Source organism: Lithobates pipiens, unplaced genomic scaffold (genome assembly GCF_037356315.1).
Source record: "Lithobates pipiens isolate NorthernLeopardFrog02 unplaced genomic scaffold, aLitPip1_a1.2 Scaffold_22, whole genome shotgun sequence".
Taxonomy (NCBI): Eukaryota; Metazoa; Chordata; class Amphibia; order Anura; family Ranidae; genus Lithobates; species Lithobates pipiens.
This window is the reverse complement of record NW_027507784.1, coordinates 45,101,117-45,122,816: the sequence shown is the minus strand read 5'-3', so window position 1 is coordinate 45,122,816 and position 21,700 is coordinate 45,101,117. Positions and strand designations below refer to the sequence as shown.

The following is a 21,700-nucleotide window of genomic DNA, read 5'->3' as shown; positions in this document are numbered from 1 at the left end:
GCGGCATTAGACTGTCTCTCTATCTCCACTTCCTCTTACCAGGGTTTCAAAGCCAATAAACCAGGGGCAGGAAGTGCATGTTTATGTAGCACCCTTGTCTTAATCAGGGCTACAATTAAAATTATCTGTGCTGGGTGGTAGCTGCCCTGGCTAATTTGCCGTCTTTATTGATCAAATTGGTTTCTTCCTAAGCCTGTCTTAGCTGTGGTTTCTCCCTTTTGTCAATAGGTGGCACTGTTATGAGCTACAGTGAATTCAGGTTAAGAATAAACATACTTTTCTCAGCCAATCAGACTGGCCACTATGGATGCTGGAAGAAGGTATTTATTTAGAGATGGTCAGGTGATCCTTGTCTTCTCCACCTAGCAGTCTGGGTGGGTGGGTGTGTGAGGAACAGCTCCTACTGGGTAGGCCTGACCATGTGCTTATGGTTCTGCAAGGGAGAGCCTGCTCATTACCAGGAGGCATGAAGGAAAGGACGGAATCATCCACACAATTCCTGCACCTTCATGTGAGTTCTTTTCAGTTGCTATAGGAGATAGCTTATGCTGCAAAGTACAGAGTTCTGGTTCCAGCTTAAAGGATCTTTTCCTGCATTGCTCTCTACCCTTTTCTACATATTCGTCTAAGGAGTCTGCTAGTTTGCTGCTGTATTTGACTAATGGTGTCCTGTGCCCTACCCCTCTCTCCCACATTTTTCCTCTTGTGAGAAATAAACTTCTCTCTGTTCAGCATAAAAGTGACTGGTGCCCATCTCTCTACCTTGAAAAACCACCCACCATGCCTAGTAACCAGCACCCTGTGGAGGAATGTCGGCCCTCTCTCTCTGGAGGTTACCACAAGGCCCCTGGAAATTGTGTGTGTGTGTGTGTGTGTGTCGGGGGGGGGTTTGCACTACATAGAATTTTACATAACACTGTGATATTAGCAGCTAACACTAGAAGACAGTAGGTCCCCACATATGTAATAGCGGGAAATCACCCAAATGATTAGACAGAGAGCAAACAGTGGCTTGGAGCAGGGGTGTACCTACTGAGGTCACAATTGCGACTTGCCCTCATGCTCCAGGGGGACCGTGCGACCCCCCCTTTACACCAGGATAGAAGGGGTGACATATAGTGAGACTAGACATGGGCGGCGTCAAAAAATTTGTTTTGAAATACGAATTTTCGTTAGATTCGTAAGCTTTTCATTAAAATAACAAAAGTTTGTCATGATGAATTTATCATTATGAGGGGCTCCCACCATCCCTGTGCTGTGCTGACTTCCTGGGTTTTTAACTTTTAGGTTCTTTAATTTTTTGTAACAATTACGAATTTTCGTTATGATGAATTTATCATTATGAGGGGTTCCCACCATCCCGTGCTGTGCTGACTTTTTCGTAACAATTACGAATTTTTGTTAGGAATTTGGATCCGAAATTCGTAAACAAAATTTTCGTATTTTGTACGGAATTCGTATGCATAAAAATTTGTATTTCGGATTCGTATGAATGTACGAATTTCCGGAAATTCGTACGAATTTTCTTTTCGTACAAAAGAATCGCACATGTCTAAGAGAACCTTATTCCCTCCATTTTCCTCCTGCAGCCCCTGAAAGCCTGCTTTTCTCCTCTCCCTCCATCGGGGCATTTAGCGACTGCAGTAGGAAAATAGAGGGGATCAGTTTCTCCACATCTCCTGAGTGTGTTCAGAATCCAGGGAATGTTGGGAACCCATGGGATTGTGGAAGCCAACTTGAAGGAGTAGGAAAAAGTTAATGCTGCCTTTGTCTCCTCATTAGGGAGATTTACTCCCACTAATTGTCCTGATGACCATTGATATGCAGGCAAAAAATGTATAAATATTACATGGTGATCTTGCAATGCAGTCTGATGGGGACTACACATGGCCGCTGTAATACGCATGGTCACCATCTGGAAACTTGCCCTAAGAATAACATAATAAATATAAGCTTTTCATATATATTTTTCATTGAACTAGTACCTGGTGATCCTACCAGCTCTTTGTTCAGCCACTTACTTTTTTTGGGGTGACAACTATCCCTCCATTGTCTTCTTGTGTTGTCACCCTGTCACATGCTCAATTGGTGGAGATGACAAGCAGCTGGGCTTAGGCATTGTCCACCTTTGCCACTATCAGGAAGCCACAGGAGTGGACTGGGCTGGGGGGCATGGGGCAATCGCCCCCTGCACCGCTTCCACCGCAAACATGCCTAAAGGTGTCCTGGTGAAGAGGAGTAAAAAGTCTCCACTGATGTCCTACCGAGTGCGAGATGAGGGCGAGGACAGAGCGCAAGCTAAACCCCCTGGTATGGATGGTGTATATTGTGTCTGAGCAGAGACCAGCTCTGTGTCCCACCTGAAGCTCTCCTCCCCCAGCCAGCCCCAACCAAGCCACCCCATTCCCCCCCTGCAGCCCATGGCCACCCTTCCTGGCCAGTTTGGGAACCTAGAGTGGGTGCAGCAGGTTCTATCCAGTCTGACCTACCCTGTGAGTGGAACTTCAGCCTGGGATGGGGGTCAGGAGGGGCAGAGAAGAGGGAGAGTGGGAGGGGGGGCTGAGTAATTGCATCATTGGCTTTGGGTTGTACTTGTCCCCCCTGGCTAAAAATTGTCTATCTGCCCATGGGAAGCCAGAACAGAGCAATGGTGTGCAGCTGATGCTAGAGCGAGTGCATGTAGACAGGAAATGGCTTTAAAAGGCTGGACAGAGATCAGCAGCACTAAAATGAAAAAAGTGAAAAAAGTATTTTGTGGAAAAAAATGGCAATTGCTTATGATGCAAAGTTCTTTAGCAAACTACAGTAAATGTCAAGTTAGAGATCAGATCTACTTGATTCTTGTTGTCAATTGTACAGCAGTTTTTTTTGTTCCTAAAAAGTTAAATGTGAAAGCAATGTTTAACTCAACATTTTGTCATTGTTATTTAGTAGGTGCTCTTACCTAAAACTTCAAATATAATCTCCTTCTCCATGCTTTCAGGGCTGTAGATAATGGAACACTTGTAGATGCCCCTATCAGAGATGGCCACGTTGGATATGTGTAGTGATGCATCTCCGTCCCCCAGGGATTCCATATTGAGGGACATCCTGGGATCTTGGATGGAGAAGTCTTTGTTGTCATATTTTACGATGACTTTTTCTTGGAAACTCCACAATATGGCCAAAAAGTTTAAATCCAGTTGTCGATCCACTGAGAAGATGCAGTTGAGGACGCTGTCGTTGGTGACAAAGGCCCTTTGTTGGGATGGAGCGATTACATCCAAAGCTGAATCTATTGAGATACATCAACAGGTAAGATTAAGTAAAAAGTAATACTCATAAAATGCATTCGAGATCAAGGAAAAATAGTATGTGCTTCTGGGGAGAGTGAAAGAAAAAAAGTATACAAATTATAATGTATGTAAAGTCTGAACCTTTTGTTCAGTTTTGGCTAGCATGTGGAAGGGTCAGGACCCCTGTGAGATTTCTGTCACCATCTCGTTGGGAGTCACTACTGGTCCTGGTGACCTTTTTCTCTAGTAGAGAAAATGGGAAACCCAAACTTTTTAAGTTGTCACTGGAACAAGAGGTAAAAAGATATCTTCCAATCAGGACACTTGGAGACATCCATTTAAATTGGAAAGACCTCCTCTTACTTCGTGATGTGTCTGTAGGACAGGAAGTGAAAACTCCCTGACAAGACTCAGCAAAACAACAAAAAATAAATAAATAACCTTACAGGGGTCATAACCATTCTCTACTCTATTAGCACAAGGCTGAGCTATATTAGGGCACTAAGTACAATGTCTCCTTTCAGCAACACTGACTCAAGTACATGAGGGATAGTAGCAGCACACGGTCAATGGGATTCTCACACTGATCTGTACTAACTAATGGCATGGAAAAATTGGATGCCTCATTCCAATATCTTTCAGACCAGATCCACATAGCACGTTCCTCAGTCGGCTCCAGTGAATTTCAACAGAATTGATCCCCCAGCTAGCCCAGGTGAGACCTCGATGAGCAGCAGACACAGGGCAGGTCTGTCCAGAAGGGCAGCAGCCCCCCAAACTGGGAACTCCTCCTCAAGGACAAGGCCCAGACCATTTATGCTCCCTCCCAGCCACCATCTGGGCACCTCTCCCCAAGAATTGGCCAGGGCTGCATAAACATTCAGCTGCTGATTTGGCTTGCCCTACCTACTATAATTCAGAACCCTCCAGAGAGACAGAGGAAAACAGTCAACCCTGCAGCCAGAAGAACATAGAACATACCAAAGTAATCACATTGCAACTGATTAACTAATTACAGTGAGTTAGTAACTAAATTGACCTAACCTAGCACCTATCTAGGAGGTTGCTACGTTTGCTTGCAACAAAGTTAACAATAGCAGGGAAATGGTAGAAACAACTTATCCCATTTGTTCAAGTTAAAAACAGGGTGTATGGTCAATGAAAGGCTTATTGGTATCCTAGATGATAAGCACAAGATCTAAGAACCTTGGGTACCATTACCCCACTCATAAAATGCTTGTCCTAGCTACCTTTCTTGCACTAGGGGGGCACACTATGATCCCGGTTCCCAATCTTCTTAGGGCTAGTCATATTCTCTCCCTGTACACCCGTATGCGAGGGTAATGGTACCACCACTGCTTGTGCCGGTACCGCATCTATTATCTTCTTTTCTACTCTTTTTTTTTTACCCCCCTGCCTCTTCTCTCTAACATTGTACTAAAGTTGTTTTCCTCCCTCTGTGAACATGGTATACAGTTATCACTCTCTTGTCAAGGCTGCTTTGTACATTCATCTATTTATTTTAGCTCTGTTATGCATTAATATTAAACAGTATTGATACAACCATCATATAATTCTGAGTTGAACATATGAAGTAGAGTATCCTTGAAATTACTATATCTTGGATGTTGGTCCATGATTAAGCAGTAAATGACCATTTACTCTTTGGACAACTCTACAGAGGGCTTATTCTGCTTGCATGTTGTATCTGATATTAAGTAAGGACGGTGTCTTTCTTGAAAATATAACAAAAATATTGAAACTGAAAATGTAAAAAACTTGTAAGTCGGGTGTAGCGAGAGAAAAAGCAAAATTCCCAGAATAGTCATATCCGTTGTCCCTAGTCTTTGTTGAATGGGTGCAATTCACCCCGTTGTGCAAACACTCTGAACGAACACTCACATGAATTTCACGGTAGATGGCAGTAGGACCTCACATGCTCAGGATCTTTTTGTGGTCCTGCCTTTAAAAAGAACATTTTAATATTCGCTATTATAATAAAGAGCTCAATACTGTATACTTACACGTCTGCCATAGAAGAATCGGGAACAAGGCCTTTATGCCGGACATTTTTGGGAACATGTGCATAGTGTGGAGATCCAGCAATTGTGTTATTACTTTCAGTTTCCCAGAAATTCAGGAGGGGCGAGGAGTGAGGACACCTGCTCTTCATATCAAGACCTGTCATTCAGTCTGAGGAACACTAAGGAGGGAGAACTTCTACAGTCAAATGTAACAGGCAACGAGACATCTACAGTATGCTGAATAAAGAATCTTGTATTTATCTTCAAGGAGAATGCTTACAAATCTAGATCTCATAGATTTTTTTTACATTATCTCCTAAAAAATGGGGGAGGGGGATGCGAGAAACTGGGATTAGATATATTGGTTTTGGCAGCTAATGGACCCATCTTTGAGAAGATCAATCAGATTATTTATATTTATATGTGGGGAGATTCCACCTCTCTTGTCGTCTCTTCCCTCCTCTCTGGGGTATAAATATGGCTGCTATGATATGCGGACATGGTCTTAGAATATATACATTTTTTATATGTTTGTTATAGGTTTTTTTTTCTTTTATGAATGGTGTCTTGTTTTCTAGTGTGCTGTACCAATGTGTACTTTTTTTAAATTAATAAAAATAATTCAAACCCTAAAATGAACCACTCTATTCATTACCACTATATATATTTCTAAAATTTGAGAATTTTAAAGATATTACCGAAATGAAAAGCTAGAATACAAGACTTCCAACTTTTTTGATGTTAAAAAAAAAAGTATTTTTAATTTGAACATTCTAGTAAAACGACACATGTGACATCAAACTAAACACAAAAAAACACACAAACTTTGCATCTTGACATGCTACCATTTTGTATAAAGAAAATCATAGTGTGATGGGAAAAAAAATTAAAAATTCTAAGCCGTATTATGTTTTTCACATGCTGGCTTTGACTTGGGCAAGGCTCAAAGGTAATGATAGACTAATGTGAGCAGTTTTGATTAATCAAGGGTTTGGTTTATTTTGTTCGAAATTTAGAGAGCCCAAACTCCTACTAAAATATATAGGGAAAGGGGGACATTTCTTAAATTTTCACTATTTTTAGGACTAATAGACAAACTATTGTAAAACAAAAAATGGGGGGACATGCATTTTACCAATGCAAAAAAAAAGAAAGAAATTATATCATTAAACAAGGAGTTTGGCCATTCATGTGACTTTGAGAGATTGGAAATATGCAAATCCTTTAAATAATGTGCTTTAAGAGATACCTTAAAGCTGTACCTGATGTTAAATAACAGTATGATTTTCACAGACAGTCTCACAGAGAATATACACTAGCAGTGCCAATTTGGCTGTTGAATTTTTATTTTCCAATTAAAGTAGCTTGGCTTGCATACAGCAGCACGTCAATCTACTTTGATTGCATTTTGAAAAAAAAAAGGAAAATGTATTGTCAAATACTTACCGTAATTTTCCTTTCCTGATGGACTCCATGGCAGCCTACGTGTGGGTTGACCCCGCCTCCACTCCAATGCTATAGGACCCCATTCAAATAAAAGAGCACTCACCACTCCACACGGTGTTCCGTAACTAGCCTCCTCATAAGACTTATGGGTGGGAACTCCGTCTGCCATGGAGTCCATCAGGAAAGGAAAATTAAGGTAAGTATTTGACAATAAATTTTCCTTTTTCCCTGACAGACTCCATGGCAGCCTACGTGTGGGAAATAACTAGCCGACCACACGGGTGGGTATGCTTTAAACAGAAAACATTTAATTTGCTTTATCAACCGATAAAATCTTTAAACCAAAATTTACAGAGGATAGAGAAGCAGGCTCAACACAGTAATGTGACATGAACGTATTAATAGAAGACCAAGAGGCCGCCTTGCAGATTGTGTCAGGAGCCACATGCCGAGCCGCTGCCCATGAGGCTGCCATTCCCCTGGTAGAGTGAGCCGTCACTGCCTCTGGAGGAGCCAAGCCCTTCGCCCTATATGCCCGTTGTATAGTTCTTACAATCCAGCTGGCCAGCGTCCTAGTTGAAGCTTTCTTGCCCTTGTTGCTACCTGAAGGTAGGATAAAGAGATGCTCCGAGCGTCTGAAGGGGGAAGTGATAAGAAGATATTCTTTCAAGGCTTCTCCAACATCCAAAGGGTGAACGTCATTAGAATCTGAAGTCCTAAAAGTAGGCAAGACGATTTCCTGGTTCTGGTGAAACACAGAAGTAACCTTTGGATTAGATCCCAACATGGGAATAAGGACTACTCGGTCCGGAAAGAACGTCAAAAAAGGCTCTTTGAAGCCCAAGGATCCAATTTCCGAAACCCTTTTGGCTGAGGTGACTGCAACTAAGAAAACAACTTTTGCTGAGAAATCCTTAATAGAGAGCGGGGATGGCCCCGTCATACTTAGACCGGAGATTGAGTCCAGGACCAGAGGAAGATCCCACTTGGGGAATCTAGGCTTTCTTTGGGGTTTGAGTCTTGAAGCTCCCCGGAAGAACTGACGAATCAGTGGATGCACTGCCCAAGATGTACCTGAGAAAGCCGATAGAGCCGACACCTGCACCCTGAGGGAGCTTACCGATAAAGGAAGATCAAGGCCGGACTGCAAGAAGCTAAGAATGTCCTGTACTCCTGGATGTTCAAAAGGTCTATTAGAAGAAGAGCAGAACTTAACAAATTTGTCCCAGATTCTGCCATACACTTTGTTTGTACTTGATCTCCTTGCACTCATCAGAGTGGAAATCACACTTGATGCACAACCAATGGATTCCAGCCTCTTCCTCTCAAGAACCAGACCATCAGTCTCAGAACTGCTGGGCAAGGGTGCAGAACTGTACCCTGAGAAAGAAGGTCCGGCCTGAGAGGGAGAGGTATGAGATCTCGAACACTGAGTTGGACCAGGAGGGGAAACCAAGGCCTGTTGGGCCAATAGGGAGCTATTATCACAACTTCTACTGCTTCCACTCGGAGCCTCTGAAGGAATCTGAGGATCATGGGAAGTGGAGGGAAAGCATATGCCCTCCTGAACCTCCACTGGTCCGTCAGAGCGTCCGTCCCGCAGGCCTGACTGCAATGACTTCGCATGTAAAATTTCTTTATTTTGAAATTGCAGGGAGAGGCAAAAAGATCCACTTCTGGACTGACCCCTAATGACAGGATCCACTTGATGGTTTGAACATAAAGAGACCATTCGTTGTTGTCCAGTAGAGACCGGGATAGAAAATCCGCCTGAGAGTTCTGAACTCCTGGCACAAAGACCGCTGAGATGTTCATCAGGTTTTTCTGTGCCCATGATAGGATGGGTTCGACCTCCCGTAAAAGAGTAGAGCTCCGAGTACCCCCCTGCCTTTTCACGTAGGACACTGCCGTGGTGTTGTCCATCCGTAATAACACTGACTTCCCCTTCAGAAGGTGAGAGAATTGCTGGAGAGCACACCAGGCTGCCCGAAGTTCCAGGACATTCGACCCTGGTAAGGGGAGATCAGCGTCCCACTTGCCTTGTGCAAGATTTGATCCGTAGAGAGCCCCCAACCTGTCCCACTGGCGTCGGTCGTGACCGTGGCCCAGGAGATGGGGATGATGGAATGACAGTTCAGCAGATTCTTGCGCTGTAGCCACCAAAAGAGGCTCTCTCTCATGGTTGAGGTTATACGAATACTCTGATTTTTGTCCCCTGACTTCCACTGCTTGAGAAAACCTGCTTGGAAGGGGCGAAGCCTCCACAAAGCCCATTTCACCATCAGGGCTGTCGAGACCATCTTACCAATGATCTTGAGACACTGAGAAGCTTTTAGGTGCTGAGTGTATAGGGCCCGAGAGACTCTTTCTCGTATTGTCGGTATTTTTTCGTCCAGGAGAGAGATAGTACTCTGCAGAGTGTCGAATTGGGCTCCTAGATATATTAGCCGTTGGACCGGCTCTAGATGACTTTTTGCCAGATTTAGAAGCCACCCGAAGCTGGACAGAGAAGAGATTACTTGTTCCCGGTGCTTCAGCAGTTGTTCTCTGCTTTGGGACAGAACCAGCAGGTCGTCCAGGTAATGGTACAGTCGAATACCTTTTAACCTGATAAAGGCCACTACAGCCAGGAGGACCTTTGAAAAAACTCGGGGAGAGGTCGTCAACCCGAAGGGGAGGCAAATAAATTGGAGATGGTCTTGACCTACATGAAATCTTAGGAATTTTTGAAAATCCTTTTCTACCGGGACATGGAAATAGGCGTCCTTTAAGTCGATCGAAATCAACCAGTCTCCCGTCTGTACGGCTTGTTGAATGGCCGAAAGAGTTTCCATCTTGAATTTCCCATACTCTATGTATTTGTTTAGATAGGTGAGATCTATCACTGGGCACCAGGAACCGCTTTTCTTTCGAACCAGGAAAAGAGGAGAATAGACTCCTTGAAACCACTCTTCCTTTGGCACCTGAATTACCGCTCCTTGAGCCTTCAGCAGATCCACATAAGAAGACAGTACTTGACTTTGTTCCTCCGAGCGAGGGAGGAGGGTGGGCACGAATCTGGGAGGAAGGGAGCTGGAGAAGGTCCATCTGTGGCCCACCGAGACCGTTCTGACTACCCAGTAAAACCTCAGAAAGACTTAGCCTGCTCGCGGCCACTGGATGACTGGTTCTTGCTGGGCTTACGAAAGGAAGTCTGACCTCTGTACCAATTCCTTCTGAAGTCCCGACCCGGTTTGTAGGAACGTGCGTCCCTTGTCCGCTCTGGGCTGCGTTTTTTATACTGTGGTCTCTTCCGACCTAAAATTCTTCTGTCCTGGGGAAGGAAGCCAGACTTGCCACCTGTAGCACGTGTAATGGCGTCATCTAACTGGTTACCAAATAACGTAGAGCCCGCGAAGGGGATCTTACACTACGCCTGCTTAGAAACCGGGTCCGCTAGCCAGGAACGTAACCACAAGGCCCGCTTAGCCGTAACCGAAGACAGCATCACGCGTGCCAACAGACGGATTAGATCAATGGACGCATCCCCCGGAAAGACTGCCGCCAGCTTCAGTTCTGCTGCTGCTGAATTCTTAGCCAGATCCTCGGAAACGCCCTTAAGGAAGGATTCTACATTTTCAGACCAAGCTTCCATGGCCTTAGACATAGATGCTAGTGCCAGGGCAGGTTTGCAGGCCATCCCAGCCAGACCATAAATCTTCTTAAGGCCTTGGTCAATTTTCCTCTCCAGGCCTTCCTTAAAGGACACTGAATCCTCCAATGGGAGGGCAACGTGTTTGGCCAAACGCATCAAAGCCGCATCCACAAGGGGGGCATTTTCCAGATGCTTTACATCTTCTAATTTGAAGGGATACAACCTGGAAGTTTTATTAGTCATAGAGGACTTCCTGTCCACTTTACTCCACTCTTCCTCAAAAATATCTTTGAGTTCAGTAAGAAAAGGAAAGTTTGGACGTTCCTTCCCCAGCTATTTGAAGAATTTCTTCTGCTTGGCTGGAGGAGTAGATGAGTCTTCCAAATTAAGGGCTTCCTTAACTGCCTTAATCAGAGGGGAGACCATAGAAAAGTCGAAACCCCCGATATCTTCCTCACCTAGGAACTCGTTTTCCGAAGTCGCATCAGATGCTGCATAAAGCTGGGAAGTGCCTGGATCATCACGGGCCTCATCAGCCTGAGTGCCAGACAAGGAAGTAGATTGACTTAGCGTGTGAGAGGTGTCCATGTCTCTCAGAGACTGCTGCACCACACGTTTCACCAGGGATTCCATACGCTGGCTTTCTGATTCTTTTTCTCCAACCGCCTGGGCATAGCATTGATTACACAGCGATTTGCCATCCGGGACTCGAGTCCCACATCCCCAGCAGGCTCTGCGATCAGAGCGACTATCATGGCGGTGAGAGCGGTGTCTGGAGGAGGAATGTGAACTTCTCCTCTGATGATGAGATCCATGCGGGGATTCCCTTCTGGATCTAGACGAATGGTGATGTGGCCTGGCAAGGTCTTTATCCTGAGGATCCAACCTGAAAGTGCTAAGACAAGACAGGAAAGGGGGAAAAAAATGGCATCAAAAAGAAAACGCAAACAAATGCGACTGTTAATTCCACCCCTCTCCTTATCAGCACATACCTAGTGCGTAAGGTCTGGCCACTTAAAGGCGGTGATTTGTCCATAATTTTAGGATGAATAGCGTCACGATACAAGATAGTCTGCAAAGAAAAGATGAGGTCCCAAGGGAAAGCACATAAATATATCTCACTTAATAATATTTAGAAAGAATTCATTAAATATATATTATATATTTTCTCTTTTCTTTGTTTTTTTTTTAAGTACATGTATTCCAACATGCACACACTGCATCTAATTATCCATAGTAACGATGCTCACCTTTGAAGACTGGGGCTGGAGAAAACAGGCTTGCTGCTTCCGATGCACTGACATACCCAGTGAGACTGAGGCAGCAGTCTGTTTTTTAAAATCCCCGCCCATGACATCACCGCCCCCTCACCTCGCACTTGCGTAGTAGAGGGATGGCCAAATTGCACCTGTGCGGCTGCTTTAGCTTGGTCAAACTGCGCACACGCACACCAAGCCTCCATATCGAAAGAGGCTACTGCGCAGGCGCGTCCAGAACGCGGAAGACAATGCGGCGACCTGGAACGCAAAGCGCTCCAGCCACCATACAGGGGGAATAAACAAATCCCAGGTAATAGCCACAAACATATACAAATATATGACTGCCATGGAGAAAGAAAAAACTCTTCAGACCTTGCCAGCCGTAGTGATTCCTCCTGAACGTTCGTCCGGGGCATACCGAGGCAACCACCCTCATACAGGGGACCGTCCAGCCTCAAAGCTACTCGCCCGCCCATGGCTGGGTACTGAGCTTGCACCGCATAGGTATGCAAAGAGAGAAATCCGAAATCCAACCGAACAGCAAGTGTAGGTCCAAATGGAGGAGGACAAAAAAAGGAAAACCGTGTGGAGTGGTGAGTGCTCTTTTATTTGAATGGGGTCCTATAGCATTGGAGTGGAGGCGGGGTCAACCCAGACGTAGGCTGCCATGGAGTCTGTCAGGGAAAGGTATTTTTTCAGGTAGACATAGCAGTGACCCATACTATTCATCAAATGGTAATAGACCAGCTTTAAAGTGCAGATAGAAATTAGCCAGTAGTTTACTAAGGCCGCGTACACACGGGCGGACTGTTCGCCCAACCTTGTCCGCTGAACAGTGTTTGGGCGGACAGTCCGCTCGTGTGTGGGCTTTCAGCGGACAGTTTCAGCGGACAGTTTGACGGACAAAGTCTTTCGGAAATTCCGAAAAACTGTCCGCTGAAACTGTGTTTGAGCGAACAGTCCGCCCGTGTGTAGGCTACTTTCGAAATGAGCAAACTGTTCCCGCTCGGAGGAAAGTCTGCTCATTTCGAGCGCGTGTGAAGGTAGGCGGGGCCCACGACGGAGACGTCGCGGGCTCCGCCGCCTGGAATGGGCTTAAAGGGGAACCCCAACGCCGAAAAAAATCGGCGTGGGGGTTCCCCCAAAGTCCACAACAGACCCTTGTCCGAGCACGCTACCCGGCCGGCCAGGAAAGGGGGGCGAGCGAGCGCGCCCCCCCTCCTGAGCCGTACCAGGCCGCGTGCCCTCAACATGGGGGGGTGCCTTGGGGAAGGGGGGGCCGCGCGGCCCCCCCACCCCAAAGCACCTTGTCCCCATGTTGATGAGGACAAGGGCCTCTTCCCGACAACCCTGGCCGTTGGTTGTCGGGGTCTGCGGGCGGGGGGCTTATCGGAATCCGGGAGCCCCCTTTAAGAAGGGGGCCCCCGGATACCGGCCCCCCACCCTATGTGAATGAGTATGGGGTACAATGTACCCCTACCCATTCACCTGTGAAATAAAGTACAAAAAAAAACACAACACAGGGAAAAAATATTTTATTGCACAGCTCCGGGGGTCTTCCGTCTTCGGGGGTCTTCTCGCCGGACTCCTCCGCTATCTTCGTGTAGCTCTTTTGCTAGCGGAGGAGTCCGGCTTTCTTCCTCCCCGCCGCCGGCCTCTTCTCCCGACTTCGGGGGTCTTGTCCCCCTCTTCGGTTCTTCTGCCGGGCCACCGCGCCTTCTTGTAGCTCTTTTGCAGGCGGTGGCCCGGTCTTCTGTCGCCGCTGCCTTCCGTTCTTCTGTCGCCGCCTTCGGTTCTTCTGCCGGGCCACCGCGCCTTCTTGTAGCTCTTTTACAGGCGGTGGCCCGGTCTTCTGTCGCCGCTGTCGCTGTCGCCGTCGCCGCCTTCCGTTCTTCTTCTTCTTCTTCTTCTTGTTCTTCTTCTTCTTCTCCAGGAGATGTTGACACGTCGCTCTCTCCGGCCGGAATGCCAGAGCCGCGCTGTGCGGTCACTTATATAGTGACAATGGGGCGGGGTCACATGGTATATGTCACATGGGTTGGTCACATGGTGACCCCGCCCCCTTACGATGTCATAGTCCCCATGTGACATCAACCCATGTGACCAACCCATGTGACATATACCATGTGACACCGCCCCATTGTCACTATATAAGTGACCGCACAGCGCGGCTCTGGCATTCCGGCCGGAGAGAGCGACGTGTCAACATCTCCTGGAGAAGAAGAAGAAGAACAAGAAGAAGAACAAGAACGGAAGGCGGCGACGGCGACAGCGACAGCGGCGACAGAAGACCGGGCCACCGCCTGTAAAAGAGCTACAAGAAGGCGCGGTGGCCCGGCAGAAGAACCGAAGGCGGCGACAGAAGAACGGAAGGCAGCGGCGACAGAAGACCGGGCCACCGCCTGCAAAAGAGCTACAAGAAGGCGCGGTGGCCCGGCAGAAGAACCGAAGAGGGGGACAAGACCCCCGAAGTCGGGAGAAGAGGCCGGCGGCGGGGAGGAAGAAAGCCGGACTCCTCCGCTAGCAAAAGAGCTACACGAAGATAGCGGAGGAGTCCGGCGAGAAGACCCCCGAAGACGGAAGACCCCCGGAGCTGTGCAATAAAATATTTTTTCCCTGTGTTGTGTTTTTTTTGTACTTTATTTCACAGGTGAATGGGTAGGGGTACATTGTACCCCATACTCATTCACATAGGGTGGGGGGCCGGTATCCGGGGGCCCCCTTCTTAAAGGGGGCTCCCGGATTCCGATAAGCCCCCCGCCCGCAGACCCCGACAACCAACGGCCAGGGTTGTCGGGAAGAGGCCCTTGTCCTCATCAACATGGGGACAAGGTGCTTTGGGGTGGGCCTGGTACGGCTCAGGAGGGGGGGCGCGCTCGCTCGCCCCCCTTTCCTGGCCGGCCGGGTAGCGTGCTCGGACAAGGGTCTGTTGTGGACTTTGGGGGGACCCCACGCCGATTTTTTTCAGCGTTGGGGTTCCCCTTTAAGTCCATTCCAGGCGGCGGAGCCCGCGACGTCTCCTTCGCGGGCCCCGCCTACCTGTACACGCGCTCGAAATGGGCGGATTTGCCTCCGCCTTACGTGGGCGAGTCCGTTCATTTCAAAAGTTGAGCGAACTGTTTGGCAAACAGTTCGCTGAAACAGTCCGCTCAAAAAGTGCCGTGTGTGGCCATGTCCGTCCATGCTAATTTTGAGCGGACTGTTTGCCGAAACTGTTTGACGAACAAAGTTGGGCGAACAGTCCGCCCGTGTACCTAAGGCTGTCCTTGTTCTCACTAATGTGAAACTGTCCTGTCTGTTGGCCAAGTTGATAATTTATATAATTAAGAATTAAAAAGCCTTGCAGCAAAAAAACAAAACAAAAAAACCCTGTTATGGGTGGGACGGCAGCTAAAATTGACCACTGACTTCAAATCAACCACAAAATAAAAATGAGAGAAAAAAAAGCCTCCACTAATAGGAACCAAAAGGCAGCAAAGGGGTTTATTTTCCAAAGCTAGCATCGTAATTAAAATTCTGACTCCTAACTGAACCTAACCTCTTCCTATCCAGTTTTTCAGGTTTCCCTACAACAGTTTCCAGTTCACTGACTCTATGGCTGCTCTGTGCCATCCTCCTTTTAAAGTGATGGGGCCAGCTTCTCCAAAAACCCTCCTATTGGCACCCCTAAGCCTGCTGACTATAGTTCAAGGGCAATTTGGTGCATTATGGTTTAAAAGTATTTCCCCTGCACAAAAATTAGCCAGGACCATGAATACTGAACCTATAGGATTTTCCTTGAACCAAGCCTCATCCCTACTCAAGGATATAAAAGAGGATATGGATACAAAAAATAATAATAACATACAATCTCATTGAAAGAATAATATTACATACAATATATAAAGTTTGTAAACCCTTGTTTAGAAAAAACCCCCCAAAAAAACAAACATGTCATACTTACCTTCACTCTGCAGTTCATTTTGCACAGAGTGGCCCCGATCCTCATTTTCTGGGTTCCACCGGCGGCACTGGTAGATCCTTCCCACAACAGGTGTCCACTTTGGAGAAGCACTCTCCTTGGTGGGCACCCGTGTGGGCACACCCCCGAGGCCTGCTTCTGCATGCATTCACACAGAAAGCGGGACTCGGCCCCACCCCCCCAGCGCCCGCGTCATTGGACAGAGTACAGAGAGCAGTGGTAAGGAGGATGTTGCAAACATCTCAGCATAAAGAGTGCAGCGAGCAGAATGATATATGGCAGCCCTCAAATTTTCCACTCGCCTACTCTACTTGCGAGTGGAAAATGAGGGCTGGCGAGGAGCTGGGCTGCTTGGGAGTGGGGCAGAGCATCGCCGGCGGGCAGGTTTGACTGGGAGCCGTTCTCCCCGTGGAAGAGTGAATGGCGTTAGAGGAGAGCCACGGGATCACTGAGCAGTAAAACACACTGTAACAGCTTACATTGAAACTGTCTCCGCTCTGCTCACTCTCACACAGCCCTGCCTCCTCCTGACCCCGCGCCTGTAATAGACAGAACATGGGTCCAATGCTGAGATGCGTTCTGTCTATTACAGGTGAGGGGTTAGGAGGAGGCGGGGCTGTGTGAGAGTGAACAGAGTGGAGACAGTGTCAATGTCAGCTGTTACAGTGTGTTTTACCGCTCGGCTCTTTTCTAACTCCAGTCACGATCCGGCCACGCCGGTCCCCTCTCGCCCTGGCAAGGCTGCAATGGCGGCACTGCAAGGCTGCAATGGAGGCAATGTAAGGCTGCACTGTAAGGCTGCAATGTGGGGCATGGTAAGGCTGCAATGGGGCATAGTGAGGCTGCAATGTGGGGCATGGTAAGGCTGCAATGTGGGGCGCAGTGAAGCTGCAATGTTGGGCACAGTCAGGCTGCAATAAAGATTTAAAAAATGTAAATGGAAGAGGAATTTAGTATTTGTGTTATTCACTTGCTTCTGGTAGGTATCAAAAGTTCTAAAATTGACTTGATTTTTCAACCTACAAAAGATGGTTTAACAATTCTGACTTCTGCTAATATAGATAGTTGAGTTTATTTATTAAACTTGGAGAGTGCAAAATTTGTTGCAGCTCTGCATAGAAACCAATCAGCTTCCAGGTTTTAATGTCAAAGCTTAATTGATCAAGCTGAAGTTAGAAGCTGATTGGCTACCGTGCACAGCTGCCCCAGATTCTGAGTGCTCCAGATTCAGTAAATCTCTCCTAATGTTTTTATCTTATAATCCTCAAGCAGAGCTATCAGGGCCTGTTGATGCCAGTGGCGGCTGGTGCTCTTTTTTCTATTCCATCTTAACACTTTTCCTTAGAAAGTTTAATATTGTTAGTGGCTGTTCTTCTGCAGATCTGTATTCTCCAAGGTGAAGATTCAAACACAATTCTGTCTAAAAATAGGAAGGTTCAGTTAATCTTCATTTAGGTCTTTTCCCATTGCGCCATCACCCTTTTCTATATAGAACCAAAAATAGATCCATGTGATTTCTTGTTACTAGAACATTTTCTCAATGTGTCCATAGGCCATCTATTCTCAACCAGGGTTCCATGGAACTCTAGGGTTTCTCCAGAGGTTGCTAAGGTTTCCTTGAGCTGTGGCTGATTGTCCTCCCATTTGGTGGCGTCTGCATACAGCAGTTCCAGGACCAATGCCACTCGACAAAACACAAATGGTCTTTTAGCTGTCTGTAACGGTGGCATTCTGACTATCACTGTAAGGGATGCATGTTTTCTATTGACCATCAATGTTAAAAGCATTTTTGTCATTGACCCCCAATGAATTTGGTTTTAAGAAGAGCTCCCTGAGACCTGCAAATTTTTTTAGGGGTTCTTCTGGGGTACAACGGTTGAAAAAGGCTGCCATAGGCATGAAAGAGAAATATGAGAGAAAAGATTGGACACATTCACTTGATCACTTATGTTTCCTCCCGTAAGCTACACTGCAGACACCTGTACCATGTCTCCCTCTTGACTTTCCATTTCCACAGCCTCAAGATGATTGTTGCACAATGCAACTTTAGAGTCTAATTTAGAGTCATGGCGGTTGATAAAGATGCCGAAGGGTGACCATATTATGCCTACACACCCAGAATTGCCTTTGTAGGCCTTTTGTGTTTATATCCACTTCCACCGCAGAAGACTGGGATGCTATTATTGATAATTATTGTGATTCATGAAGCCACACATGTAAATTGCCTCTGTCCCTTGGTAATATGTAGATAACCTCAAAAAGTGGGATTTTATGGGCAATAAAAAATATACATGGATTTATGCAAAAGATCGTATTTATTTACAGAAAATTGTTTAAAAAATCTCTCATGTTGAGAATACAACACATCATTGAAATATTGTAAACATGGCACACTGAACGAATAAAAATTGCAGACATTGGACAAACTATTTTAAAGCAGAAAGTGGTAGTCCCAGTCTACTTGCTGCTCCCTTTACTTGTGGTTTCCAATAAGGAACACTGCAGAGAGGAATATCCAACATGTTTCAAAATTATGTTATGAATCTTCTTCGAGGAATAATACCACTTCTGAAAAACAGCACATATTAGTAAAACATCAGTGCAAATTCATACCTATACCTATACATATAAATTCATACATATAAATACCTATAAATGTGCATTTGTTAATCATAGAACATACACTTTCAAAAAATATGCATGTTTGGCAGAAGCATTCCTAGCAGAGAACATGGATATCCTATCAAGGCCGTTAAAAGCCTGCTCCATTTGAATGCCAAATATTCCTATCCAAAAGAGCCCAATCATGGATAACCTAAAGGGCATGGAAATAGGGATGCTGAGGGCTACAAGAAAGAAAAAAGAAAAAAGGATGTTAAATCCCCGGGAACTAAGAAAATTAGTCTCAATTCCAGGGGAGTGGAGTCAGTTTTTAGGGGTTCTTCTGGGCTACAAAGGTTGAGAAAGGCTGCCATACACATGAGAGAGAAATATGAGAGAAAAGATTGGGCACCTTCATTTGATCACTTATGTTTCCTCCCGTAAACTACACTGCAGACCCTTGTACCATGTCTCCCCCATGACTTTCCATTTCCACAGCCTCAAGATGATTGTTGCACAATGCAACTTTGGAGTCTAGTTTAGAGTCATGGTGGTTGATAGAGATGCTGAAGGGTGCCTTTTGTGTTTATATCCACTTCCACCACAGAAGATTGGGATGCTATTATTTGTGTGGTGCCTTTAGCACAGGCCTATATAAGAACTGCTCAGATCTGATCTGAAGTCAGTGTGTTGTGGAAAATTTTATGATGTATTGTCATAAGTCCTGTGTTCGTTCTCCCCTAGCCCACGCTAAACATCTAACTGGGGCAGACTGACGCTGGTTGAGATCCATTAGGTAGTGGATAACTTCCTGTTTGGAGTGAGAGGTGTTTGCAGGTAGAGGACATGTCTGCCAGCGAAGGGCCCCTGTACGATGCACGGAACGATCGTCTGGGGGGGATTTGTTCACCCTGCAGACACATTTATGGGTTTTAGTGGATGTGCGCTTTTGTCACCGCTGTATGCCTGATCAACATATTTGGGGTGCCATAACGCACATCTGTGGATAACCTTCCATCCACAAGGAGGATAATCCAGGTATACATTGTTCTCTGGAACAATGTATATTAAGGATTTCTATAAACGGAATTGTAGTCATCGTTCACAATTTTGCATGGTTCGCATCATTGAAAGCATTTATTCAGTTTGCTAGTCTATTTGAATGTATACATGTTCTTAAATGGTCATTCACACCCCGTGTTGCTGCTGTGAGGTCACAAGCTTTGTAGGAGGCAAACCCTCCAGGGTGTGGTTTCCTGTTGATATTTAAATAAAAGCAGACACTCGAGTGAGAGGGTCAGTGATGCTGACCGATTTGAGAACGTGAGAAGGATGGTCATGTCTGTTCATTGGGATGAGTGGGTTGAAAGGTAAGAAGTATTACATCATTAAGACAGAAATGGGTGCTTATATCAGCACCGTAGATGTGGTTGTGTGCATAGCATACAGCCAGATTGCTACCACAAGTGGTTCGTCATTTCATATTAGATTATTTGCTGTGCAATATTACTCTGTCTGTTATTTTCTAGTCTGTTGACTATATAGAAAACCTCCTAATTCACCGCACATTTTTCTCAACTTTTGCTTTTCGTCTGGATTCTAGTTGACAGGTCTATATATTTGTTGGTAAAAAACCCATGTAACTCACCTCTGATAGAAATATCCTTATAACCTGGTGTGTCCAGAGATTCATGTTCCCAGCTCACTCGTACTCTGAATTCTGGATCTTTCAGAAGCTCCTCAGGAATTCTGACCTCACTGCAGATATTATAGGTTCCATCAGGTATATCTGTCTCTGTGCTTGTGAATGTCTCTGTGGATGATAAGGTTTGTTGGGGCTCCCCCGCTCCATGTGTCCATTTGATTGTGATATCTCTGGGGTAAAATTTCTCCAGAGTAACCATATACTTTAACGCTCCAGAAACAAATAAACTTTGCGATGTAAAATAAACCCCCCCTCCCCTCCACCAGCGGACTTAACACCCCCCCCCTCCCCTCCACCAGCGGACTTAACACCCCCCCCTCCCCTCCACCAGCGGACTTCACACCCCCCCCTCCCCTCCACCAGCGGACTTAACACCCCCCCCCCTCCACCAGCGGACTTAACACCCCCCCTCCCCCCCACCAGCGGACTTAACACCCCCTCTCCCCCCACCAGCGGACTTAACAACCAGCGGACTTAACACCCCCCCTCCCCCCACCAGCGGACTTAACACCCCCCCACCAGCGGACTTAACATCCTCCCCCTCCCCCCCACCAGCGGACTTAACATCCTCCCCCCACCAGCGGAATTAACACCCTCCCACCAGCGGACTTAACACCCTCCCCCTCCCCCCCACCAGCAGACTTAACACCCTCCCCCCCACCAGCGGACTTAACACCCTCCCCCTCCCCCCAGCAGCGGACTTAACACCCTCCCCCCCAGCAGCGGACTTAACACCCCCTCTCCCCCCACCAGCGGACTTAACACCCCCTCTCCCCCCACCAGCGGACTTAGCACCCCCTCTCCCCCCACCAGCGGACTTAACAACCAGCGGACTTAACACCCCCCCCCCTCCCCCCAGCAGCGGACTTAACACCCTCCCCCCCAGCAGCGGACTTAACACCCTCCCCACCCAGCAGCGGACTTATCACCCTCCCCCCCCAGCAGGGGACTTATCACCCACCCCCCCCAGCAGCGGACTTAACACCCTCCCCCCCAGCAGCGGACTTAACACCCTCCCCCTCCCCCCCACCAGCGGACTTAACACCCTCCCCCCCACCAGCGGACTTAACACCCTCCCCCCCACCAGCGGACTTAACACCCTCCCCCTCCCCCCAGCAGCGGACTTAACACCCTCCCCCCCAGCAGCGGACTTAACACCCTCCCCCCAGCAGCGGACTTAACACCCTCCCCCCCAGCAGCGGACTTAACACCCTCCCCCCCAGCAGCGGACTTAACACCCTCCCCCGCAGCAGCGGACTTAACACCCTCCCTCTCCCCCACACCAGCGGACTTAACACCCTCCCCCCACCAGCGGACTTAACACCCTCCCCCCAGCAGGGGACTTAACACCCTCCCCCCCAGCAGGGGACTTAACACCCCCCCCCCCCAGCAGGGGACTTAACACCCTCCCCCCCAGCAGCGGACTTAACACCCTCCCCCCCAGCAGCGGACTTAACACCCTCCCCCCCAGCAGGGGACTTAACACCCTCCCCCCCAGCAGGGGACTTAACACCCTCCCCCCCAGCAGGGGACTTAACACCCTCCCCCCCAGCAGGGGAGTTAACACCCTCCCCCCCAGCAGCGGACTTAACACCCTCCCCCCCAGCAGCGGACTTAACACCCTCCCCCCAGCAGCGGACTTAACACCCTCCCCCCCAGCAGCGGACTTAACACCCTCCCTCTCCCCCCTACCAGCGGACTTAACACCCTCCCTCTCCCCCCTACCAGCGGACTTAACACCCTCCCCCCCCACCAGCGGACTTAACATCCTCCCCCTCCCCCCCACCAGCAGACT

The 21,700-nt window shown here is 47.4% G+C and overlaps 1 protein-coding gene and 1 long non-coding RNA gene across 4 annotated transcripts in view; both read right to left on the bottom strand.

Moving 5' to 3' along the window:
• Window positions 1-5,447, bottom strand: part of LOC143923715 (uncharacterized) — a 46,173-nt gene extending 40,726 nt beyond the window's left edge. For all 3 annotated transcript variants that reach the window (XM_077447522.1, XM_077447523.1, XM_077447524.1), the window contains exons 1-2: window positions 5,300-5,447; window positions 2,945-3,274 (exon numbers count right to left, since the gene is read on the bottom strand). In XM_077447522.1, the coding sequence (XP_077303648.1) occupies window positions 2,945-3,274; window positions 5,300-5,363 (394 nt within the window). In that variant the 5' untranslated portion in view covers window positions 5,364-5,447. The remainder of the gene's footprint in view (window positions 1-2,944; window positions 3,275-5,299) is intronic.
• A 12,448-nt stretch (window positions 5,448-17,895) lies between these two features.
• LOC143923714 (uncharacterized) lies at window positions 17,896-20,136 on the bottom strand. The gene is made up of 2 exons (XR_013261773.1): window positions 19,849-20,136; window positions 17,896-18,167 (listed from the first exon to the last, which is right to left on the bottom strand). It is a non-coding gene; the product is annotated as an uncharacterized LOC143923714 (long non-coding RNA).
• Window positions 20,137-21,700: the final 1,564 nt, after the last annotated feature.